A 25,710-nucleotide genomic window follows, 5' to 3' on the forward strand; every position below is an offset into this window, starting at 1 on the left:
GGTCTGATAATGGAGCATTAGATGAGGACATAATGAGGCCTTCTCCATTATACAGTGTTTTTCTAATTATCATGTTTTTGCTATTTCCTTTGTTATAATTGTTATATGGTTCTCTGCATGCTCAAGTGAATTCACAAAGATAAAAAAAAAAAACTCCTAGGACCTTACATAAGTGATCCAAGAATTTTTCATTGTTTCAGTCTTATGTTGTTGCCAATAAAAGTCACTAATTCATGCCAGTGTGGAGTTGAAGTCTAGTAATAATTCATAATTATTTAACACATTGTATCTATTATTACTGTAATACAATTTCCAGCAATATCAGATTGTTAATTGAAGATCTAGCGCCTCCTGCCTTCTCATGTGTGTATTCCAGGCGAACAGCTCAATAGAAATTTTAATCATTGGTCCTTGAGTTGTTTTCAGGCGATGCTTGTTTTCATGTGAAGTAGTGGGGACATCATAAGCCTACAAGATCACCATCATAAAATGTATTACCCAGTTTCACCTAGCTCTCTGACATTTCTCAGGACTAAGCCTTAGTTTAAGATGGAGTAGACAAAGAATGACTCTGTTGTGTGGGACAAACAGTGCTTTATTGGTATGTTGGATGAACATTCAGAGACAAATAAGTGGAGTTGATGTGTTGTCAGTGAACATGTTATTCATTTGGGGAACAAGCAATGTAATTCTGCCTGAAGGAGTGATGAAATGTTACAACCACTATAATTATGATTAAATTAAAATATACATCAGAAATGTCAGATTCAAAAGCAAAGCAAAGTGTTTGTCAGAAGTAATATTCTAAACATCTTATAAATCATCAGAAATGTTATAAATAAGTGAAGTTAATTTAAAAAAACGAAGAAACAATTAAACAGTTCAAGTTGGTCCATAACACCGGTCTGGCTTCCCCTCGGTGGAATCTATTCTGGTCTGGTTACATTCATCTTATTTGTATACATACAGTGGATATAAAAAGTCTACACACCCTTTGTGTTCCTGAATCTGTGTGAAAATAAAGTTTAAAAAGTTGAACCTACACTGAAGTGGTAATTCACAAATTGAGATAAGGACCGCACTACTGACTTTTTAGGAATTTAGTGATAACATTTAGACACTGCATCGTCTTGCTATAGGTATGGGTCATGGGCCAGGAGAGAACCCATAAAATTTTGGGGCAGATTGGATCATTTACTATGAATTTGATTTTTTTTTTTCTCTGAAATCTGGTGCATGCTGTTTGACAATGGCCTTGGTGGAGGTCTGTGCTCTCTGAGTGCCCTTCTAGTTTTTCTCTTACTCTAACAAAGTAAATCTGATAAACCCAAATAAGAATCATTTGATTTCAAGCCTAAGAAAAAAATGAAACTGTGTAAAGAGTCTTTGTATCCACTGTCTCAGCATTTTCCTACAATTGCAGTAAAAAGGAAGCATCTGTTGTCTTGTTTATTCTCTGTAACTTGATATCCCACACAACTGCCACATCTTTTTTGAGTATTGATTAAACTCTGAAAGCTGTTACTGAATACTTAGTTAGGATTTTTATTTATCAAGTGTCTGGGTGTAGGGAATCACTTCTGGTCAAAAATTATATGTGCAATGTATATTTGGTCCTACTTTCTTCAGAATAAGACAATTTTATCAATTTTTTAAATCTAAGAAATGACTTAAATCTCTGCCACTTCTTGGTAAGTGTAACAAAATGAACACGTTTCTGAAATATCATGGCCCTTCCAAATATAAATAAATACATGAGTAAATAAATAAATAAACCAGAAATTTGCAGCTGGTTTTGCCAATACTTCACACAGTGTGTTGGGGAAATAAATGAATCTGTATTTTACTGTATCTGAGGTGCTGCTGAGTAATCACAGCTTTAATTATTACTGCAGAAGTAGTTGGTTGTAATTCACGCAGAGACGCTTTCCCATTGTCATCAAGTATTTCAAAGTTTTCTCTCCATGAATGGAATGTGCCCGTATGTCTCTGTCTGAATCTCCTCCTGGCAGCTCCTGACAGGTTGGGACACCTCTGTGCCTCTCCTAAATACTGGCAGAGATAGGAGCGGTTTCCTGGGTTAGGAACATTGATAAAATGCTTATTGACTCAAAAGCAGGACAGAATATGCTTCAGTCTGAAAATTGTTGGCCAGTGAGGACTGATTTCTTACTCTGAGACACTTGATAAATGAAGGCCCTGATCCTTTTCTTGTTGACCTAATCTTTCATTACATATCCTAGAGTTTACTTTATGGTTTTGTTCATACCGTACCTAGCCATAGTTTTTTAGTAAAAAGAAATATGTTTATATTATGCAGAGTATGGTAACTATAACACTAAGTCTTGTTCTAGTATTTGTACTAAAACCCAGTTATTGTACTGGCTGGGGTATCAAACTACTGAATGGTACCCGGCCTTGCTAGTAATACTGACCACAAGTTTATGCAGGGAAACTACCGTGAGGTCACAATTATGAGGCCTGAGATTTATCAAATAAGCAACACTGTGAGTTAATGCAACTGAGATGGTAGCCAGTGTTTTTTTGATTATGTCAGTTTGAGGTGCACGCTCTTGGGGGCTGGCTTTACCCACTGATTACAGATCAGCTTCCTCGACTTCTCTCTCTAAATCTTAAATGTTATTAGTGAAGGGAAACTACAGACAGCCGTCCACATCATTATTAATCCACATTGTAGTGTTTACATCTCTGTGCCAGGACTCTCCCCTGCCGTCAGTATTTTCTGGAGAATTTTTTGGTAGAATGGGGAGAAGACCAGCTTGTTGTAGGTGACAAGGCGACTGAAGTGAACAGCGAGCTCCTTCAGCTCCCTGCTGACCGGAGACAGACCTCCTGGGAGAGGAGGAGGGGTCTTATGTTGACTGAACTCCAGGGAAGCCAGGAGATAGGTCTGAACCCGAGACTCTGACAGGAGAGGAGAGGAGAGGAATTCTCTGTCATTGCCAAAAGATACGTGTGCATAAACCACAGCCAGTCACATGCTATTGGCTGAGCTCCTAACCCTGAGTCATCATAAGTGTATTATAAGGTATATTATATAAGTTATTTTAATGTATTTTGAAAAGTGCCAGTGTTTTACCCATTAGCTTGCGGACTGTGTTGTCTGGTTGGATGGTGGCTGAGATCTGTCCCTTCAGAATGCTCTTTCGGTTAGCAGAGAATGGAGAGTAGCCATGTTGGCTTAGACACTGACTTAGCTCAACACACAGTTTCTCTCCGATGGTCGCTAAGGCCTCCTGTGCACTGAAAGACCTTAGGACAGGCAAGAGAAGGATTTGTTAGTGTAGCGACACAACTATGAGTTGTAAAAACTGCATTGCAACATTGCATTACACATTAAAACTGCATTACAAGTTTAGACCACTCGAAACGGGTTAGCAAAATATTGCAAAAAATAATAATAATAGGGAGAAGAAGAAAAAGCAATTTACTATCCAATATTTACTCTGGTCTCAACCAACAACCGAAGAAGGTATCCAACTCTCTAACCGCTAAAAGCTCCATAATGTTCTGTAGCCAGCAGAAAATAGCTGCCCGCTGTATCTTAAAATAAGTAAAGTTTGCGAACCAGAAAACCAAAACAATGAGCTAAATGAAGCTAAAATGCTCTGCAGAGTTGAGGTGAGTTGGGTGATAATTAGCTGTGGATTATTCACAAGCAACCCCCCTCAGCATCACATTTATTCATGTGAGCCACTATTGATTACATTGATTATTGCTGCTTTAAAGACCTGGGAATTTAAAAGTAGGAAACCTCTGCTTTACCAAAATATACTCAAAGTGCTGTCGCATTCAGACTGAGACAGTCTTAACAGCCGTTTTCTGCAGACCACACAGGCACAATTTTAAAAGAATATATAATTACATAAAAGGATGACGTGTGGCAAAAAATGGCCGGGTTCAAACCAGGGAAGCTGGAGTTACAGTGTATGTGTCAGCTTATGGCCAATCAGGACATGCCAGAATAATTCAATCTAACCCCAAGGCAGTGCATTTTTTTCATGCAAGTCAAAGATTAAAGACCCCCAGTCAAACGGCTCCGTCACATTCGTACCACTACATCCTCACCCTAATCCTCCATTGATTGTTTGCATGGAGGGTTCACCATATTAAGGGCTGCCCCTCATCAGTCATCAATCAGTCGAGAGTGGTCTGAAACATAATGAATTGAAAGGTAACCCTCACATACGTGTGATGGTTTGCTGTGGAAGTACTTGTACTCACGGCGTGTGCATGTCAGCAAGCATAATGTTGATGGTGTTTTTCAGAGTCTCCATCAGTCCCGGCAGGCCTGAGATGGCCTCCCCTGTTGTAGTGTAGACGATGAGGAGCAGGGCGGAGAGAAGAACTAACCGATCAGCCTCATGCTGCATCTCCTGGAACCGAACCTGGTCCATCAACATGGTCTATTTAGGAGAGGAGAAGATTAATACAGATTAAGGTGGCAGATACAAACACAAGACTTGATCGTTTTATAACCCCAAGTGGAGAACATGCTAAAAAAAGAAAGAATACAACTAACATAAGACCCAGTGATAGGCTTCAGGGTTAAAGTTGTGTACCTCTGGGAAGGGGTCTGAGGCGTGGTCCCACCTCAGCAGACGTAGATAGGCCTGATTATGGACATTAAGGGGGAGGAGTGAGGGAGGTTCAGACGAGGCAGCACTAGAGCCATCCACCCCACCCTCTCTCAGGCTTTTCACTGTGTCCTCAAGCCACTTCTCAGTGAAGTCTAAGGCATCTAAAGAACAAAGGAACATTTTAATTATTTACATCATTACTCATCACTACTCACAGTGGATTGTTTGTTTCCCCCCCATTGCTCAGCAGGTTAAAACATTCTTTGATTTCACCTTTTTACTGAAAGGATAGGACAAATTTAAAAAGACATTTCATTCATTCCACTTATTAGTACTGCCTGCACTAATTTGCACAGTTTTAATATTTCAGTTATTTTTCTGTGTGTACAGAAATGTAACACAGCAATGTATGCTGCTTAATTAAAGTTGTACTCTCCCTCCAGCTCTTGTTGTGGTTTACACCCATTACTGACGGAATTATCCGACATTTTAGCTGCTAAATGTTCACTAGCCGGATGCTAACTTTGCCATTTGGTGCTGGACTGGTATTGTACAGTGGGTTTATCAGAGCTTTTTTTTTTTTTACTAAAAGACGCCTGCTGCTGCCGGAAATGAGGTTGATAAGAGCAGAGTTTGTGATTCAGAAAACAAAAACACTAGATAAAAGAAGTTAAAATGCTCTGTGGGGCAGAGGGCGCTGCATAGTTAGGTGGTAATTCTCTGTGGGTTTGTAACTACAATTGACCCCTTTCACATGACACGTAGTTATTTCATCAGTTGTTAATTTTAAAGACTGATTATTATGAAGCTCCTTGCTTAACTTTAGATCCAACCATGTGCTCCAGCCCAACATGTCACGCTGGCAGCATAAAGAATACAATACATCACTTATTCAGTCGAGGAAAGCCCCCTTACTTGGTTGTGTCTCAAGAAACTCCTGGAACTTGTTCCTCTCATACTCAACAGACTGCTGCATCAGATGAGGCCTGATGCTGCTCACGGCAAAGTTAGCCATGTCTACCTTCATCAGGTCCAGAACTGAGAATATCGCCCTGTGGGGGGGGGGGGGGGGGGGGGGGGGATGGGAAAATGTAAACAATTTTAATGAAACGGTACCGTCTCTTAAATGTCTAAAAGTCGAGCTGAGTGGCATTTCAATGTCCCCTCATTAAGTCTGCATTAAGATTGGGGACCTGCTAGTTTGCCTCTTATCATTCTCAAAGTTAACATCACTCCAGAACAAGCTGACTTCTGCGCTGTAATGGATTGGAATGAAATTACACACTAAAAATAAACTAAAGCCTGGAACATGCAGAGCTAATAATAGTCCCTCTCTTGTCTCTTGGCTTACTTGAGCAGTGGCACAATATCTGTATTCTCCTTTAGCTTATTGATGTCCTCGTCTCTGCAGGGGGCGCACAGCGAGCCCATCATCCCAACGATGAACTGGGACAGTCGACCGATGTCTAGAGCTCCATTCTCAGCCTGTTGCTGGATTAGAGGCAGGTCCAGGACCTCCTCGATACGGGAGCGCTGACGACCGTGGCCCGGGAGCAAGAAAGACAGCAGTGTCTGGATAAGCAGAGAAAACGGGATGATTGAAGAACAGGCAGGAAAGGAAAGTCAGGATGAATTGGGGAGGGATGGATATTGTACTGAATATCGCTGTACAGTGAAGTCCTGCTCCTGTGACCTTCTCAAAATACAAACTTCTACACGATGTGCCACTTGGGAAGGTCATCGGGATCGGTTTAGTTCCTGAATAAAATAAAACCCCCCTGCTTCACCTCTTTGATCTCAGCGAGTAGTTTGATGGCGTGTCCATAAGATGGTGGCTCCTCCATCAACTGTGTTTCCAAACAATCCCAGAATGCTTTGTGCATAATCTCCTTCACTCTGCGCTCCAAACTGTACAGGGGCAAAGGATGTTCTGTTACTTTTACAGGAGAAAAGAGCTCATTCAAAAACAAGCACTCAAGTGACAGTTACAGCACTGAATTAAATTCTCACCTTCCTTCAGGAGGTTCTGCAGGTTTGACTTGAAAAGCCTGGTTGATCATAATTTCATGAGCCAAAGCCATGTTGGTGACTCTTTTAGCCGTCTCCATCAGCTCCTCCACAGAGACAAACCTGGGAGGGCTGGCTGTGAGGGATGGAAAATCCATTTTAGAAAACATATTTTCATTCCAACAAAATTACACACATCAGTATGTACTTAAGTCCAAAAGCTAGAAACCCGAAGTTTCTTTTAGTTGAGAAAATAAGAAAAAGAGCCGTTGCACTGACAACAAACTGGATTTTAACAAATCTTCAAACAAAGCGCATTATCTCTTACTTCCAAGTGGATTTAGTGTGAATGTATGCAAGCAGCCACAGACAGTACCAAAGACAAGATGTGTTAATCCGCTCTAGTTCTCCCGCTGTCAGCGTACACACAAAGAACGCTGTTCAGCACACCTGCCTGAAGCAAAATGTCTAGTTTTGCTCATCAAATATAATCCAATTTATAACTCTGAGCATGAACAAGAAGTCACAGTTTCCCAAAGACATTTATAATGTCTTCATCTGTCAAGCAGAAAATACTGAAGTGGCAAAATGAGACAATGACACTTTTTCTAAATCAAAACTGACAATGTTCCTGCACTATACATCTCATATGGGTAATTATAATCATTAGGAATAACTGTCCAAAAAAGTGTCTACTTTTAATTGCACTGCTAGAATTTGTTTGGTTTCTGGCTGTGGAATAAGTTTTTTTATTCATGTGTTCTAAGCTTTGGCAGATGTGCCAACACAAGCCTTGAAACATGACCCAAACTGAGGCTATGAAAGCTGACTTTGACTGTAAGCCTCATACTCCATACTGGACTAAACTCATGGATGGGGATTTCTGCCATGCTAGAAATTATGATATCAAAACTAATAATCACTTTACTGTGAACTGCCATTTACTTATAGCTAGTGGATCTGAGAGGGAAACAGCTGTACACCACAGAGGTGTGACGTCACAAAATCTGCATTCACACCTGCTGGACATCCTCTGTGTGTACCTGCTCTTACTAGCCGTCAGGTCGGAGTGGGACGTGTTAAAGTGATGACAAGATGAGAATTGGAGGGGCAGTGTCAATAAAGAGTTAAGAACTGCAGACAGGAAGAATTTATTTGCCAACCCCTGAAGGAACGTTCATGTGAAGCTGTTTTTTTTTTGTACTAACTACAACAGTCATATTTCTTCTCAACCGTACAAAAGGAGGATTGTTTGTGTTCCCATCGAAGTTCATGTTTGTGTTAATAAAGGACTGCTGAGGAGAGACTGGGGAACTGAGCTGGCCAGTTACAGTATGTGATAAGGAGCAGATTGGATCCCAGCTGAACCTTCGCACTTCAAGTCCACGTCTAGAATTCAGTAAGGAAACAGCTGTGCAACAGCTGTGTCCTAACCTCAGGCCTATGATGTTAACCCAGGGTGCTGTCTTCTTGACAATATTTCTTTGAGACATTCTCACATAGTTTTATGAAAATGTGTGGGCACCCCTGGGCAAATGACATATTTTGGTGATCTTGAAGTGAATAGCAAATTCAGAGAATTCATCAGATGTGGAATTGTTAATGTTATTTTTTTTTTTCTTAAAATCCTAATGAGTGAATAAAGGCCTAATAAGTTCAGGAAGTTGTCAGTGTTTTACATGTAGTGCCAAAACGATTGCACATGCCACAATTACATATATTTTTTCTATAGCTCTTAGCTGACACTCAAAGAATCAGAGGTTTATGAGTGTCCAACCCTCAAAGTCACAGATCAACTAAGGCTTAAAAGGCCACACCTGGAGGAAGCTGTACCTTGTATTCCCACCTCTAAAGACATCAATTATCTACATGTGTATATGGTGGTTGCCTGCATGTGTTTTAATTATTATATTAATAGTTAAAGCCTGCTCCTCACCTTGTGGAGAGTCCTCTGCATGCCGGCTCGGAGTATCTGCCCGGACTCTCTTCCTCACTGTCTCCTGAGAAGTCCCCTGCGTGCTCTCCTCCTTCGACTCCTTGTCTCCTCCATCCTCAAGGTGGTCTGCCTCCTTTGGCATGCTAGAGTTTGCAGAACAGAAGACCTGTTAAAGCTCCAATCTGCAGTGAACCTCAAGTGTTGAAAGTCTGTCAAGAGTGTAATAAGATGCTATGTCACAGCTGTGACAGTGATCTTTCTAGCTAGTCATGCAGTATGTGTAAAGTGAGGGGATTTCATGTAACAGTACAAACAGAAGAGATGCAGGTTTGTTGTTGTTCACAGATGATGACATCATCTAGACCGGTAGAGAGGTGGGGTGGGGGGGTGTACAATGTGCCAGTGCGATGCTAAGACCGAGGTGGTGAACACCATAAAGGTAAACAAAACAAAGCCTCATGGTACTGTCGCTGTCTTCACAGCCTTATCTGCGGCAACGTTACTAACCTTGTAGTCGGCAGCCCCGAGGAAAGACGTGGGTTAGCTGGAGCTCAACTTATCTAACGTTAGCTTTAGTCCTCGACTGTCAACAACAATAACAAAGCCTTATGACACAGCTACTCCTTCATGACCCGGTTAAAGCGAAATTATAACGCTCACAAATTTATTCATAACGTCATCGCTGCCTGACACCGTCTTCAACTGAGGGAGAGCATTGTTTCATCCCGGAAACCTCGAGATTATTTACGTCGCAGCCCTCCTCTGAAGGGTTGCTGCTGCTAACCCGAGCGGCTCTTCCTTGTTTGGGTGGGGTTAACGTGACGTAACGGGCGAGCCCCCACCCGCACACAGACACACAGACACACACACATAGACACAGACACACACACACACACACACACACACACACACACACACACACACACACACACAAATATACCTCCAAGGGGTCCCCGAACAAGAAGGTGGTAGAAAACCTCTGGTAATTGATCTGAATATTCAAAGCCCATCTGCTTTATACGTCTGCTCTAAAAATAAGTAGCACCCACAGCAGCTATTCATCACACAGCGGGTCAAGGTATCACATTACCGAGGCAACCAAAACTACATCAACTGACCGCGTGGTGGCGCTATAAGCCAATTTCACTATATTGCTTTTGTTCGGCGTAACCCTGGATTTCCACCAGGGCCGTCAGTGCCGCAGAACGTCAGCGTCGCGGTTTTGCTGCGTCCTCAGCCCGGCGTCAATCCCCACCGAACGTGTTACGGCAGCGCAGCGCTGCCTTACGAGCGAGCCGTATTCACGCGAGAATACGGAACGTACGCGAGATCGTTGCTCTTGATACAGTGCAGAGCGGTTGATTTTTTTTTTTTTTTACAAGTTTATTGAGACATACAAAACAATACAAATCTCCAGGGGGTTACAAATATATAAAAGAAATAGAATATTACAGAGGTATTACAAAAATATATCAAAGAGAGCACACATGGAAATAGTTTTAATAGCTTTCTTATTAGTGGAGTAATTAATGGTTTTTAAATATTGTTTGACCTCATTGTTAAAAATAGAAAAGAGTGGTTTTTGGGCAGTGTATCTGCATTTATGGATATGCCATTTTGCCAAATATATGATCAGATTAATTACATAAAAATGTCCTTTTTTTGTTGGTGGATAGTCAATGAAGCCAAACAATACATGTTCAAAGCAAAAGGAAAAGTGTGGTAAAATACAAGTAGAAATTAAATCACAAATATCCATCCATAATTTGGTGGAAAAGGGGCAAGACCAGAATAAATGAAAAATATCCTCAGGGTGTCCTTCACAAAAAGAGCAATTAACATCAATATCTCTTTTGAATCGTTGTAGAAACATTTTTGTTGGGTAAAATCTATGAATCAATTTAAAGGATACTTCTTTCGCTTTATTGTTTATCAAAAATTTAGCTGACAAATTCCAAATTTTTTTCCAATTAAGGTTATTAATAAAGGAGTTCCAATAAGATACCACATAAGGAATTGATACGACATCTTTTTGAAATAAAGAACGTATACGATGATTATTATTTCGTATTGATGAAAAACAAATTTGACCAATTTCAAGTTTGGATGGATCAGTCTGTATTAAAGTTGGATTGTGTCCTGCTGTATTTTTTAATAACATAATTACCCCATCAGGGATTGCATTTATAACAGTATTAAATTCATTAATAGGGATTAAGATGCTATATTTCGAGATAAATTCTTCATATGACATTAGTGATCCATCTTGATTAAACAACTGACGAACTAACAGTATGTCGTGAGAAAACCAAACGGGGTAAAATAAAGATTTTTTTCTGTATACGATGTCTTTATTGTTCCATATGTAATATCTGTGTGGGGAAAAGTTATGTTTGTAAATCAAAGACCAGGAAAGAAGCATCTGTTTATGAAAGTAAGATAATTTTGAGGGGATTTTTTCAACATCATAATTACATAGCAAAAAGAAATTTAAGCCTCCTAATTTAGAAAAAATAAAATTTGGTATGAAGTTCCATATTGAAAAAGGGTTTTTAATGAATTGTTTTAGCCAATTTATTTTGAAAGTATTATTTAAGGTATAAAAGTCCAAAAAGTTGAGGCCACCCTTATCATATGAGTTCATGATTACTGATTTTTTAATATAGTGGGTTTTGTTTCTCCATATAAAATTAAACAACATCTTGTCAATATCTTTTGAGACCCTTTTGTTAACATCAAGAGACAAAGCAGCATATGTAAGTCGGGATATTCCTTCAGCTTTGGTTAGTAAAATTCTACCTTTCAATGATAAATCTCTCTGTAGCCATTGGTTCAATTTCTTCTGGGTTTTGTCAATAATCAAGTCAAAATTCAAACTGCATCTGGATTCTCTATCTTTAGAGATGTTGATTCCTAAATAAGTGACAGTGTCTTTTACTGGTATATTACAAATAGAAGGGATGTCACATTGTTTGAGAGCAAGCAATTCACATTTCTTTATATTCAAGCAAAGTCCAGACGCAGCAGAAAAAGTATTTATCAGATCAATAGATAAAGGTATCTGAGACAGATCTCGCAAAAATAATGTTGTATCATCAGCCAGCTGGCTGATGATAACTTCATTGCCCGCAATTGAGATACCTTTAACTGGACTAAGCTTTATATAGTCAGTGAGTAGCTGAGTACAGATTAGAAAAAGATAAGGCGATATGGGGCATCCCTGCCTGACCCCGCGTTTAAGAAAGAAACGAGGAGAAGTACCAGCATGCAATTTGATTGAACAGTTTCCATTTGTATACATAGTCTTGATGGCACTGCTAAAATACGAGCCAAAGCCAAACTTCTCCAGAGCATGAAATATGAATTTATGTTCAATTGTGTCGAACGCCTTGTAAAAATCTAAAAAAAGGATGAAACTGTCATCAGAGCATAAATCTGAATAATCAATTAAGTCAAGTACTAATCTGATATTGTTGGAGATATGTCTGTTTTTCATAAAACCGGATTGAGTCTCGTCAATTATGTGGTCCAACACAGCTTTTAATCTTTTAGCAAATATCAATGCAAATATCTTATAATCATTATTAAGTAAGCAAATTGGACGCCAGTTATCAATAAGGAGTAAATCTTTTTTTGGTTTTGGTATTAAAGTTATGAGACCTTGGGTCAGAGTAGGAGGAAGGGATTCCTTGTCTATACATTCTATAAAAAGACCATGGAGGAAGGGTGCAAGTTGTTCGGAGAAAGCTTTATAGAACTCAGAGGTAAAACCATCTGTGCCTGGAGACTTATTAGGCTTGAGGTTTTCAATAGCAGAAATAATTTCTTGCAGTGAAAGTGGTTCGTCACAAGATTCTTTAAATTCAGTGTTGATTAATTTACTTTCTGTAAGAGATCCCAAAAATTGACAGGTTGGTTCCTCATTATACTTTGATTCATAGAGTTTAGTATAAAAATTTGAACAATATTTAGCTATTTTTTGAGGGTCATCTGTAATGTCTCCATCAATGTTTAATTTTTGTATTGTGTTATTTTTGGCACGAGATTTTTCAAGTCGAAAAAAATAAGCAGAGTTCTGCTCCCCTTCCTCCAACCATTTTCTCCTACTCCTCACAAAGGCCCCTTCAGCTTTCAGCTTATAGATGTCATCCAATTTGTTTTGCAGGTTGATTAAGTGTTGATGTTCACTTTCAGATAAATTTCCAGGTGCTTTTTCAGTTATTGACGTTATTTCTGAGATTAAATTTTCTTCTTCAACTTTTTTAGCTTTAGCGACCGAACTTCCATATGCTCTTAAGAATTTTGACAGCTCAAACTTCAACAGCTCCCAATTACTACTAAATTTTTTTTCAAATAAAGATTTAAGCCAAAAGCGTTCAATTAATGAGTGGACAGTTTTAGATACGGCATCGTGTTTTAGAATGGAGCTGTTCAGTTTCCAATATGAACCTTTACGGGGAATACTGGGACTTAGAGAGACTTGTATTGAAATTGCTTTGTGGTCTGTTAAAGGAGTAGTGAGGACATTGACATTAATAACATTACTATCAAAACTGTTAGAAACCAACCAAAAGTCTATGCGTGATAATCTAGTACGTGCTTTGTTGCTCCAAGTGTATGAGTTCACATCAGGATTTTTCTGTCTCCATACATCACTTAAATTGAATTTATTCATAAATTGTTTCAAATTAGAAGCTAAAGAATAATTGGTCCTTGGAGGCCATTTATCTTGAAGACCATCCAGAGCAATATTGAAGTCCCCGCCCATCATTATCATTGCGTTTGGATATTTAGAAAGCCAAAGCAAAAAACGGGATTCTAAAACATCAAGTAATATATCATTTTCACATTTCAAGTTGTACCCATACAAGTTAACTAGCAAGATTACAGTATCATTGATGTTAATAACCAAAATAAAAAAATGACCTTTAGGATCACCGTCAGAGTGTAAAATGGCCCCAGTAAAGGAATTCTTCAAAGTAGCAGTACCTGCTGCTCTTTCTGTGCCATGCGATAACCAAACATCATTACCCCACTGTGCTTTCCATAATTGAGTATCATTTTTAACTGAATGTGTCTCTTGAAAAAAAGAAAAATCAGTTTTTTGTTGTTTTGCAAAAAGAAATAAAGCTTTTCGTTTGACATTCTGTCTCAACCCCCTGGCGTTAAGAGAAAAAACTGAAAGAGACAATGTAACAAAGAAGTACTAGAACAAGTAGAAAATCTCAAGTACTAGAAGAAAATAGAGTAATTTCTATCCCTTAACAGAAAATAATAGAATTGTATAATATAATGTTAAACAATCTCCTTGTGAGGTAGATAATATCAGTAAAAAGTGGCTTCATAGATTTGAGAAGGAGGGAAAAATAAGTGTACAAAATATTTCTCAAATATTAGAAAAAAAAAAAAAAAAACTTTTTTTTTTTTTTTTTTTTTATCCACTACTGTCTTTTTTGTTTCCCATTGCTATAATAATAATGTAGTTTATAACGTATCACCTTCAACTTAAATTTAAATCTTCAGAAGTATGTAGTCTGCCGAATCACATGAATAGTATTTAGAGCAGAGTGCAATAAAGAGTCAAGTGACCAGAAAGTCAATAACTAGGAGGCCAAATAACAAATAAAATAGGTTAACAAAATAAATACTTTTTTTCTTTTTAAAAAGCCAAAAAATATATAATCCAGGAAAAAGGATAACGATAAATCAATGCACCTCCTTGTAGATATGTATAATTAGGGTCTCTCTTTCTTTTTCCTCCCTCCACTCCTCAGAAGAATCCTCACCATCATTCATGTCGCAGAATCAAGCCAGAGACGGTATCATGTCACCCAGCAAATTATTTGTCCATCTGGAGCCGATGAAGTTGTTCAGGACGTACCTCCTTTCCATCGATGATGACACGGGTACCTGCAAAATGTGCCTTCTTTTGTTCTTTCCTTGCGGCTTCAATCACAGGCCACAGTTTGTTTCGTATTGCTTTGTCATCAGCCGTCAGATCTTCAGCGAACTTCAGTTTGTTGTTTTTGAGGTATTCACTCTTTTTGGCCGTCCTCCACAGAAGGTCTCTCGTAGATCTGTTTGTGAAGCGGATAATAGTTGTCCTGGGCCTGTTTGTTGTCCCTTGGTTTCTTCCCAGGCGGTGGACGATGTCAATGTCAGCTGAGATTTTCTGCTGAGAGTCAGGAACCACAGCACAACAGATGTTGATAACCTTGGCCTTGATATCTTCTGGGTTACTTTCTGGGACACCATGGAGTCTGAGGTTCCATCTCCGTCCATATCTTTCAGCTTCATTAAGCTTAAGTTGCAGTTCTGTTATTTGCTGGTCATGTTTTTCATTAGCAATTTTGACCTCTTTCATATCAGTCTTAAGTGACTCAACTTCTGCAAAGGCGAAATCAATGGACTTTTTCAGGGCTTCAATGCTTACTGCATTTTTGGTGATCATGCCTTCCAGATTATCTGCACGCACATTAATAGCGGCAACAATGTTGTTTTGCAAGTCTGCTAAAGATATCTCTGCTCTTTGCTTTTTTTTTGTCCGGCTTACAGGGTGTATCAGGGGCAGATTCAGGTAGGGGCACGAGATCAGCATCATGGTAACTAGCATGTGTCCCAGAGGAAGCGTAGTTGTGCTCAGTGTTAGCCGAAGTAGCTGCAGCAGATGCACTGGTAGCTGAAGAGCTTGCCGGTGTAGAGTGAGCATTTAAAGGCACTCCAAAAATCATACCTTCTCTCTGGACAGTAGGCTCCTTTTCTTTACGTTTCGCCCCTTGTTCAATCGGCTTCATGTTGATGAAAGTTGAGGATCCACGAAGTAGCTGTTATTAGCAAAGCAGTGATGCGGTTCGGTCGGCAAAAAAGAAAATTAGTTCAGCAAAGAGACAGTATTTTAAGAGGCTGAGAGATTGTTAATACTCTGTTCATGATACTTAGTGCAACATATTAAGAGTCAAATGTTGAAAGTAAGGGATAGAAATCCGAAACACCGCTCAGCAGTATAAAAACGTGTCTGTCGCGGTCGCCATCTTGCCCGACCCCCAGAGCGGTTGATATTAACAGAGTGGCGACAGCTTTTGATGTCGCCACTTTGATCAATTGACCGTTGTCCTGGTAACACTGGTAACGTTCATGAAGTAATGTTGATGAGAAGTTAGATGACGTGCGTGTTGTTTTATTTTGAAAGGGGGCGGAAGTGTTTTACTTTTACTGTGTCTGACTTCCTGTCTGGTGCGATCTGCTCTGTTGAGCTTGACGCGATTTAGCAACGGGAGCGTCAAAAATAGAACTGCTACGGATTGATAGGGCTGCGGCGCGGTGAGCCGCTGCTGAGACGCGTCGTGGTGCTTCTGGTGGAAATATTTACATTGATTAGAGTGGCAGCGTTTGGCTGCGGTGACCGCGGCGCTGACGTTACCGGTGGAAATCAGGCATAAGACTTCTCAACATTTAATATTTCTTTGTTAGTTAGGATTTTGTTTCATTTATCACAAGACTTTGCCAGAATTACTTATGAAGTTATACAGTAATTTAATATGTACGGAAGCCGAGAACGGCCATGCCCCTTTTTTATTTTTGCACTGTTTTTTTTCTTTATTTGTGCACTGTTTTCTCGTTATAACGACTTATTATTTCGTTATCTCGATATAACGAAGGTCAGGTGTGACGATTGTGTGCTGGATCGGACCATCCTCAAAAGGGGCATGGCCGTTCTCTGCTTCCGTAGTATACACATAACATCCGGTTAAATAAATATTGTTAACGTTAACGTTACCTTAGCTGAAGCAGCCGGTGGCAGCTCGTGGGCTGAAATGAGGATGGTCCGGTCCAGTCCAGCACACAATCATCACACCTGACTTTCGTTATATCGAGATAACGAAATAATTAATTCGTTATCACGAGAACATGATCTTTGTTATATCAAGATAACGAAATAATAAGTCGTTATAACGAGAAAACAGTGCCAAAAAAAGAGGAAAAAAAACTATATAACTAATAAAAAAAAGAGGCATGGCCGTTCTAGGCTTCCGTAAAAATGCAATTAATTTTCAAATTATTCAACTAAATTTTTTTTAAATGTATTGGTAAATCTAACAGGGCTAGTGTACAGAAATAAACATTTGTGTAAATGCACCAGTTAGTCAAGAGAGTGCGGTTTTTACGTCTAGGAGGAAACGGTCAAAATCTAATGCTACAGGGTCCCCACAAGTTATAAAGCGTAATTTTGAAAACTTTCTATCTAATTCACAAACTTAAATTTAGATGTCACTGAAGTTTGCTGGGTTAAGCAAATATTGCACTCAAAATTTTTCAAATTTGAGCACAGACAAAAGACACTTCTTTGCAACACTGTCCATCACTCCACATTTTATAAAATTTGCATTATAAAAATTCATATACACAAATACTGAGACTGGGAGCATCGAGGAACAGGATAAACATTAATGTGTATCCACAAACTGAGAAAATGCTAACATTGACCTCTTCTTTTCTATTCCATTTGTTTTGCTTCAACCGTCATATCCATAAAAACATACATGTTCAGGCTTAATCACAGGAATATTTATGTTTCATATTTATATTCAAGAGAAAGACAGCCAAGAATATGTCATCTGTTTATTTATTTTGTTCAATAATAAAGCAAATACGAGCATACAAGTTTAATCTTATGCTGTAGGGGTCTTTCCCATTTGTATCTTTACACGTTTCTAAGATATAATGTCATTTACAAACATTTATTTTAAATCAGTTAGCTTGTGTCTAAGTGGCCAGCTATTAACCAAAACTGTAAGAGTCAAAACCTCCTCTGAAATGGACAGCTGAAGATATCAGACACACAGGTTAAGGGCCTATATATCACTGGCTTCACAAACCTACAGCACACTAAGAGCAGAGTCGCCAAAGTACTGGTTAAATATCTCTGGGTGGGATTGGTTAAACTGTCTGAGTCGGTGCTTTCTCTCCTTGGCTGAGATCTTTGTGTCCCCATGGATGCTGTTTAAGAGAGCCCGTAGTTCCTGGTTGGTGGTCTTCTTTGTAGAGTCAGTGTAAATCCTGCTGGAAACCTGCTGACTAAACAAAGAGCCTGGAGGACATTAAGACGACAGAAAATAACACAGGGTTAACCTGGAGATGCCATATTCATTATTTCTATTAACAGTGCAAAGAAGCAACTGCTGGAACGTTAAAAGATGCAACATTTTTTTGGCCGCTTAGAGACCAAAAAAAAACAAAACAAAAAAAAACACTGAGATACCTTCACCTCATGAAGTTGTTACACTGCAAGCATTTGCCTATACAGTATACAACAATAATTTCAGATTTATACTAAAAGTGTAATTTAGAGGTGAACAAAATATCTTCCTGTTAGCCGGCAATAAATTATCAGATCAATAACAATATTATGTCCAATAAATGAACAATGTAAAATGTTTTAGATTTAATTATTTTTATTTTATCTCTGCACTCCAAGTTCTTTAAATGTGATACATTTGGCAATTTTGAATGCATAAAATACATCTTTCAAATTGTCTGCGATTTCTACAAATGTGTGATAAATTGATTGGATCCACCTACTTTACAAAAATATTCAACAAAAAAAAAGATAAGTCAAATATTCTATGTAGAAGAAAACTGACGCACTTCTGCTTCTGTAATTCCAGACTTTTTGTCTCCATGGAGACAAATTAAACTAGACGCATGTTGGCATTGCAATGTAATGACAATATCAGCTGAAACACCAAGGAAACGATGGGTGACTTCAGAATATTTAGACAATACACATCTTGTAACGAGGACACACGGAGCCACAATGATCTGTGAATTCCCTGATAGTTGAGTGGATCTAAAACCTCAAGCACAGATGTGAAATCTGTCACATTGATGTGAATAAAAGCTTATTGTGAAAGAGTGAAAAATTTTAAATTGGATACCATATCTTTCTTGGCTGTACAGCAACAGCTACAACCCAGTTAGACGGTAAGCTTTCTACAGTACGATGCCCCAACATGAACTGGCTTTTAATACTCTTTAATACTCTTGTTTTATGTTGGACCCTGCTGTTTTTATGCTGCTGTTATTATTAAAGTCATTTACCAGTCACATCGGGCTGTGTCCCATGCACCAGGCTGGCCAGCTTGTCACTCACTCCTTTGTGCAGAGCTCCTGGTATCTGGAGCAAAAAGAAAAAATACATCTTGGTGGGAAATGATTGAATTGCAGAAATTGGTTTGTCGATTAAAGTACGTTAAAAAAAAAAAAAAAAAAAAAAATTGGCAGTCTTTTCCATTCAAGTTCCTATTTATCACTTTCACCGAAACCCTTACACAAATGTCACATGGCAATTTCTAAACTATATTTTGCAACTCAATTTGACCAATTTGTTTACGCAACAATGAGTCATGAGCACCAACGAATGTCAAGACTTGAACAAACGCTTTAAAGTCATTGTCAAACCAATAAAGCAAAATCACAGTTAACCTTGTGATAAACTGTTGGGACCAGACTCTGTTTTGCAGTTTTTGAAAGAACTCAAGCTGTTAGGTTTAACTTTAATGACTGAATTTTCATTAGAAGAGAGTTTGGGCCTTTATTTACTTAAAGGGGTACTCTGTAAATTTTATACATAAAGGTCAGTTTACATAACATTGCAGTGATACTCAGCTTGTTAAAATATTTGTCATGTCTTGTGTGGCTCTGAAAGAGGTTCGTCAGGACCAGGTCAAAACCTAGTATATGGCTGGATGGCGTTGTAGGCTATTTGCATTCTGTCTAGTATCAGCCGGTTTCAGCCCTTTATCCGTTTGCTTCTCTCCTACTCTCTGTGCTCATATATACAGTGTCTTAATACGGCTAAACTCCCAATAAAGCCATTTCCAAGCTGCTGCTCCGCACTGCTAAAATCCTGATTTTATAAACCATGAGGCATCTGGCAAAATCTCCTTACACATGAATTAAAGAGAATGACTGTGCTGTGATTTTGATCTTGACTTGTAAAAACTACTAAAGGGGTCTGACAAGTTCTCAACACTGCTTGTTTGCACTAGATCATTTTGAAAGAGCAGTGACCACTGGGGAAACTCACAACACAACACCCTGATGATGTCATACTGATGTCAGCAGGGTTATCTCAACTTGGGTGCAGGAGATACAATTTCAGAACACAAAATTGTGGAGTTTGAAAAAGTGGTTGTTTACATGCAGGGAGGGATTAATGAAAAAAATGCTATTCGTTACATTTTGGGAAATTTAGGATTAATTGGATTAATTATTCTTTTAAAAATCTGTCTTTAGCAAGTGCAATGCTCAATGGCTGCAGTGTAAATCTAAAGAACCATGGTTTGTTTGGGAAGTGTTTGGGAACTGCTCTCACAGTGTCTCTTTACCTTGAAGATTTCCTTGATGTTGCTGAGCATGAAGCACAAAATCAGGTCCTCTTTCTCCTTTGAAAGAGCCTTGCTGTTGATGATCACTCTGGAGAAAGACCTGTTCACTGCTAATCTGTTTTCCATCTAAAAGGTTCAACAGCACATTTTAAAAATGAGAAATTACAGAAGAGAAACCAAGCAGAACAGCTGATGTCCCCTTTTCATGCTGCATCATAACGATGACTTTCATCGTCCACAAATTCTTCCTATTGATATTTTAAAAAACGCATTATCCATTATTAACATTTAGTCACCAGATCTCACCTCTTTATCCACTTTTATCCCTTGTGGATCAGCTGCCAGAGACATGAATGTAAGCAGCCTGCGCAGCTCATCTCTGCAGCTGGGTGGCAGCAACTTCAAGCACAGCTGCAGAGCCTCAAGAGCCTTGTCTAACTTAGCATTCACTGGAAAGGCAAGAGAGACACAAACATTAAGTAATGTTGTTGTTATTGAGCAACTTGGGTAGAGAGACAGGTTTTTATTACCACCCCCTGGTTCACTCACAACTGAACAATGTGAATCTATGTGATAAAATCAGCTTTTTCCTGTGAGAAAACACAGTATCTGAGCCACAGTCCTGGTTCTTACCCAGCAGGTCAGTGATGGCCGTGACGATGTCAGTCAGGTGTTGCGGCAGCAGCGGAGGTCTGTCTGTGTGGCTGTAGTGTTTCACCAGGGTCCTGTACAGCAGCAGCTTACACTGGGCCAAGCCGCTCTGGGAGAGACGAGGCTCATCACTGTCGTGGCCTGGACACAGAAGTCAGAGACTAGCACTAGAGCCAGACGTACAGAAATGGACATTTATGTTGTGCACATTAGTTAACGCCACTTTAAGTAAACCAGGCTGTCTACTGCATGTAAAAAAAACAACAACCCCCACAAGCTGAATAAACAAAAACAGTCACACAGAATCAAACCATGACTAAAAGCTCAAACAGGGATGACTAATCTGCCCCACTGGCACCCATCCAAGCATTCGCCTCCATATTGGGTACTGCTACCAGCTGGGACTTGGTCACAGCTCTCCTGATCTTGAGGGAAACAGTGAGGCAGCTCCCGGCTCAGCTCCACCACAGGCTGATCCGAGAGGAAGTCCAGGCAGTCCAGAGCTGCACACAGCCATTCATCTTCCCTGAGACATAAAAGAATCTGATTGGATTATAATAAACACACTATATTGCTGTCAAATTAGAGATAAGAAAGAGCTTGTGTTTGTCAGAAAGGCATTTAGACATTCTGGGATATTTGCTTATTCTCTTTTTTGCTGAGAGTAAGATGAGGAGATCGCAGGTAAACTTCTTTAGTCTGACACTTTCAGATTAACTTGCATTTATAGCAACCTCCTGTAAGCAACTACAGAGGCATGTAAAGTAAAAACGTGCAGTCACATCTGTCACAAGCTGCATGAGCCAAACATACTGAGTCTCCCTGAAGGCCTTGAGGATCTGTCTGTCCAGGTGGTTGCTGCTGTAGATCAGGTCTGGGTTACTGTGAGCCAGCTGGTGTGATGGCGGGGGAGACGATGCGGGCTGGCTGCACTGAAGTACTCCTTCCAGGAGGGGGAGCTCCACCAGATTTAGCAGCCTGAGCAGGGTCTGCTCCTGCCACACCTCCTCTACCACTGTGGAATGGAGCAAAATGAAAAAATAACAACAACAACAACAACAACAACAACAACAAGAAACAACAAATTTATGGTACAATTGTAAAATCTCCTAATCCAGTGGACTGGATTAGAGTTTATGATAACACTTGTTAGACACCTGCTGCAAATGTTGTAAAACTCAATCAGTTTATCAGCCGCATTCAACAGGTCAAAGAAACCTTTAGGTATCAAGATGACTTTCAATCAACATGGCTCCATTTTTAAAGGTGAGATGATGCTGGAATTTTTTCCCTGTGACCATTTGTGTAAAATAATAAAAGAAATCTCTGCTTTAAAAAGGTAAAGAAAACAAGAAAACAAAAGTGGCACAAGACAATGAAACACACACTTGTGATGACATGGCCGACTCACACGGTGGTGGTAACACAGAGTCCGTCTGCACTCTGCTGGGACTCAGACTCAGATTGTCCACCGCAGCCTTCACGGACAGGCTGCCAGTGACATGAGTGTCCCGCTGGTTTGCTTTTGTAGATGTCTGAGTGAAGTGGAGAGGGGTGGACACCTGAACATGTGACCCAGTGGGACATGTCTGCTCTTCCTGCCTGAAGGGCAAAACATAGACAATTCAGAGCTCAACGTTGGGAAGCATTTTGATATATATATATATATATATATATATATATATATATAAAAAATGGTACTATGAGTCTATAAAGAGTTGACCTCCTGTTGTGATTTAAATCATTTACACAGAGGCAGCTTTCCTATCAATATCTCTGATGGGAAAAGTCCTTTCTGGGCAATGTTGCTAATCAGTGAACAAGACTGTAACAGCAACATTGGTTTTACAGAATTTCTGCATCAATTTTTAGTACTTTGTCAGATATTTAATCACAACCTTCATATCATAACTTTATCTCTAAACATATTAAACAAATTTTCCAGAAAATATACTATATCATGATATGTACCACTATTACATGAAAAGTTGTATACCGGGATAGAAGATTTTATTCATACTTCCCACCTCTAGTTCTAGCTAAAATGGCTGTTACATTAAATGTCAATCCCAACCAGCCATCTCCTTCAAACGGTGCTCATACTTTTTTTAATATAGAAAACACTTGCAAGAGATTCTTAAAACAACAACATTTCACTCAGGCTCTTAACTACACATTTATCAACATTAAACATAACATTATACCACAGTGGCATCGATAATTTTGCAAGTACATTCTTCTTCCCACGCCTTCATTAAGTCAACCATAAGACTTTTTGGCTTTAATTTGAGAGTTCATTCATCCTGATCCCAATTTTCAGACTGTAAGAAACACTTCCATATAACAAGATATAAGGATCTGCAAATGAAGAGTGACATCATTTAGACTTCATACCTGTCTGATGGAGCACTGCAGAAGAGTTTTTGGATCCCATTCACAAGCAGACCTCTCTCCAGCTCATCCACTGAAGGCATGGACACATTTACAAACCTGTGAGAAACATTTTACAGGCAGATAAAAGTCTACTATATTAAACAGTCACAGCCCACATCCATTACAGCTACAATTTTGTTTTCACTTTTTCGCTTTGTGTGTGTCTCACCTGTAAAGAGCGCTCTTGCTGTCCTGAAAGGCATCCTGCTTCTTGTCTTTTCCAAATACTTTGGTTCCCACCGCTTCAAACATGTTGCAGTCCAACAGAGCCTGGCACACACACACCACTTTGTCCCGTGACACGTTGGCACCTTTAGTTTAATTAAACACAAGGTTTGATGAGCAATTTGTTGAATGTCCATTGATAAATAAAAATAGAGGATAATGAAAGGATGATTTGGGTCATATAGAACCTGCAGATGACCCAGTTATTTGATGTAACATCTGAGGGAATAATACTGAATGCTACCATTTATAAAAGCCATTGTCTGGCACACACACACCCTCTACATCCATGATGTGGTTAATATGTTCTGCCACCACATCAACGGCCTCTGAGCCCAGGAAACAGTCACTGTGGGACTTAAGATGTACCCGTCGACGCTTCACCTTCACAGAACACCTGAGGTGGGAGATGAGGCCACTCCACAAGGAGGGAGACTGTGATGGTTTACTGGCCACTCCATGAGCTAAGAGGAAGTCAGAGAAACATGAACCAAGGAACACAAACTCAGTCTCTAGCCTCTTATTTTACAGACATGTGCAGCGTTTGGGTACAGACAAACAGTAAATAACACAGGACAGAGCAGAGCATGGATGAGAAAAGCATGATACAAGTGGATTTATTTTTCCTTTGGTGTTCAGCGTGGAAAGCTTTCAGGAGCGAGGACAGGCCTGCACGAGCTGCAGAAACCACAACACCTGGATGAAGCGCGTCTTTAATTAACTTACCTTGAGGACGCACACACAGTTTCTCTGCAAGGTTCAACGCCGCAGCTCTTTCCTTTATTGAAGCCATGCTGGCCAAATGATGGGGAAAACACGTCTCTAGTTGATTTTAAAAAAAAAAAGAAAAAGAAAAGCTAGACAAGCAGGAACCACGTCCAAGGACAAGCGTCTTTACTACATAGGCCAATGCAATATTCAATTTAAACCGCTAGATGGCACCAATCACTAAATCACACAAAGTTCACTTCTCAGTTTAATTCTGTGCCTGACCTTTTGGTGCTATGATCAATAATGATACATGCTGAAGAATATTCATGGATTGGAAATGGACACTGATCTGACATCCATGGATTTCACAGTGGGTCCTTAGTCATGTTGCCTTCATGTACTCAAGGAAAATGTAGTTTTTTTCTTAAAGTATTATTGTTAGAAGGGATTCAGCCGGGCTTTACAATTCATTTGCTTCGATAAAGACATTTGAGTTTGTCCACTTTGTGAATTCACTATTTTAATCACTTATTTTGTGTTTTGTATTTTTGAATTATTTTTATTTCCATCTCTGCCAGCAACTACACATCCTCCGACCGCCCGGACACACGGGGGCGCTGTAGGGAACCAACTCCACGTATCCACGTATTCCTCACTCGCTGGGATAATTACCAAAGGTAACGTTCACCAACAAAACACATTTTTATCTGACTAATTCACTTAAAATAATAATAATCGTATTACCCAGTGAAATTAACGTTTTCAAAACAAAATGTCTTCAAATAAATGAACAAAATGTATTAATTTTTTATTAGTTGTAGCAAATTGGAGTTTCGTGCTAGCTAACATTCCCACATAAGCTAGCTTTTACTTTAAGCTAATTGTTTAGCAATGTTTTGCATTAAGATAGGAAAATGGGCTGCAATTAACTTTTCGTTAATTTCAATCATAATGTAGTTAAATTAAGTCAAAGTGAAAAGCGCAACACTATAACAAATTTATTGGGAATTTAACACATCCCGACTGAAAACAGGGTTTATTAATTACAACTGTTGGTAGTATTAAGAAAAAAGAAAGCTGGGCAATACTATGGAGGCAATGTTAACTCGGAAACTGAGCGTGAATTTAAATTGATAAAGGAATATTGATAATATAAATATTGTAATTAACAGTTAATTTTCCAGGTAACTTCCCTGTAAATCTCAAAACACATCACCCATTTTAAAGAAAAAGTTAGCATTTATAAAGAGCTTGTTATTTTGCCGTTATTTGCGATAGGATAAGTGAATGGGGCAATAGTAGTAAATAGTCTTAACTGATAAATAGCCAAAAAACCCTCCCAACATTATAGGACTGCAGTGTGCTGTCTAATAGAAATTTTGACTTGTCATAGAAGGACAAGCACAGGTGTTACTAATTACATTAACAATGGCACAGGTGCACAGGTGTTACTAATTAAATTAATGATGGCTCTGTTGCATTCATATGTCCCAGTAGTAAGCCATGGCAGTGAGCCAGCATGCACAATACCAGGACCCCTGAAACTTAAGTAGAGTTTTATGATTTTGAATTAGAAATGAGTTTACACCTGTACTTTTCATACAGGGGCATGACAAAATGTAAAAATGGCTGTTGCAGTGCACTTTCACACTAGTATTGCAGTAGTTTAGTGTTGTATTGTTTTTAGCTGTACTGTAATTTTATGCATTACAATCTCAGAACTTTGGTTCAACTTTCCTGAGCATTTAACATAACTCAA

General features: G+C 39.2%; 3 protein-coding genes across 9 annotated transcripts in view; 1 reads left to right on the forward strand and 2 right to left on the reverse strand.

The window, feature by feature from the left end:
- Positions 1 to 574: 574 nt before the first annotated feature.
- Positions 575 to 9,395, reverse strand: tcp11l1 (t-complex 11, testis-specific-like 1). Its single transcript, XM_056387954.1, has 10 exons — positions 9,052 to 9,395; positions 8,545 to 8,687; positions 6,612 to 6,744; positions 6,389 to 6,509; positions 5,953 to 6,173; positions 5,517 to 5,653; positions 4,584 to 4,762; positions 4,246 to 4,427; positions 3,101 to 3,273; positions 575 to 2,925 (listed from the first exon to the last, which is right to left on the reverse strand). Exons 2-10 carry the CDS (start codon positions 8,684 to 8,686, stop codon positions 2,702 to 2,704), a joined length of 1,512 nt encoding a protein of 503 aa, XP_056243929.1. The 5' UTR covers position 8,687; positions 9,052 to 9,395; the 3' UTR covers positions 575 to 2,701.
- A 7,754-nt stretch (positions 9,396 to 17,149) lies between these two features.
- LOC130176412 (DEP domain-containing protein 7-like) lies at positions 17,150 to 24,142 on the reverse strand. Of its 2 annotated transcripts, none has more exons than XM_056387496.1 (12): positions 23,967 to 24,142; positions 23,519 to 23,704; positions 23,185 to 23,326; positions 22,977 to 23,072; positions 21,994 to 22,184; positions 21,396 to 21,597; positions 20,978 to 21,108; positions 20,565 to 20,723; positions 20,238 to 20,380; positions 19,932 to 20,057; positions 18,643 to 18,718; positions 17,150 to 17,632 (listed from the first exon to the last, which is right to left on the reverse strand). In XM_056387496.1, exons 1-12 carry the CDS (start codon positions 24,031 to 24,033, stop codon positions 17,421 to 17,423), a joined length of 1,731 nt encoding a protein of 576 aa, XP_056243471.1. In that variant the 5' UTR covers positions 24,034 to 24,142; the 3' UTR covers positions 17,150 to 17,420. The 2 variants fall into 2 exon arrangements, with proteins under 2 accessions (XP_056243471.1, XP_056243470.1); XM_056387495.1 differs by having other exon boundaries at positions 20,975 to 21,108.
- Positions 24,143 to 24,230: 88 nt separating this feature from the next.
- Positions 24,231 to 25,710, forward strand: part of LOC130176411 (nucleoprotein TPR-like) — a 43,806-nt gene continuing 42,326 nt past the window's right edge. For all 6 annotated transcript variants that reach the window (XR_008828861.1, XM_056387493.1, XM_056387490.1 and 3 more), the window contains exons 1-2: positions 24,231 to 24,321; positions 24,530 to 24,628. The gene's annotated coding sequence lies outside the window, so the exon portion shown is untranslated. The remainder of the gene's footprint in view (positions 24,322 to 24,529; positions 24,629 to 25,710) is intronic.

This window comes from Seriola aureovittata, chromosome 10 (genome assembly GCF_021018895.1).
Source record: "Seriola aureovittata isolate HTS-2021-v1 ecotype China chromosome 10, ASM2101889v1, whole genome shotgun sequence".
NCBI lineage: Eukaryota > Metazoa > Chordata > Actinopteri > Carangiformes > Carangidae > Seriola > Seriola aureovittata.

Bases quoted from the DNA above. Each gene is read 5' to 3' on its own strand.
- LOC130176412 (XM_056387495.1), bottom strand. From the start codon at position 24,033: ATGGCTTCAATAAAGGAAAGAGCTGCGGCGTTGAACCTTGCAGAGAAA. The intron at 21,598-21,993 runs GTGAGTCGGCCA...TCCATTCCACAG, and splicing joins CTCTGTGTTACCACCACCGT to TGGTAGAGGAGGTGTGGCAG. The intron at 18,719-19,931 runs GTAAAGAGACAC...TTTTTGCTCCAG, and splicing joins ACATCAAGGAAATCTTCAAG to ATACCAGGAGCTCTGCACAA.
- tcp11l1 (XM_056387954.1), bottom strand. From the start codon at position 8,686: ATGCCAAAGGAGGCAGACCACCTTGAGGATGGAGGAGACAAGGAGTCG. The intron at 6,745-8,544 runs GTGAGGAGCAGG...CATCCCTCACAG, and splicing joins TGCAGAGGACTCTCCACAAG to CCAGCCCTCCCAGGTTTGTC. The intron at 5,654-5,952 runs GTAAGCCAAGAG...CCCCCCCCACAG, and splicing joins GATATTGTGCCACTGCTCAA to GGCGATATTCTCAGTTCTGG.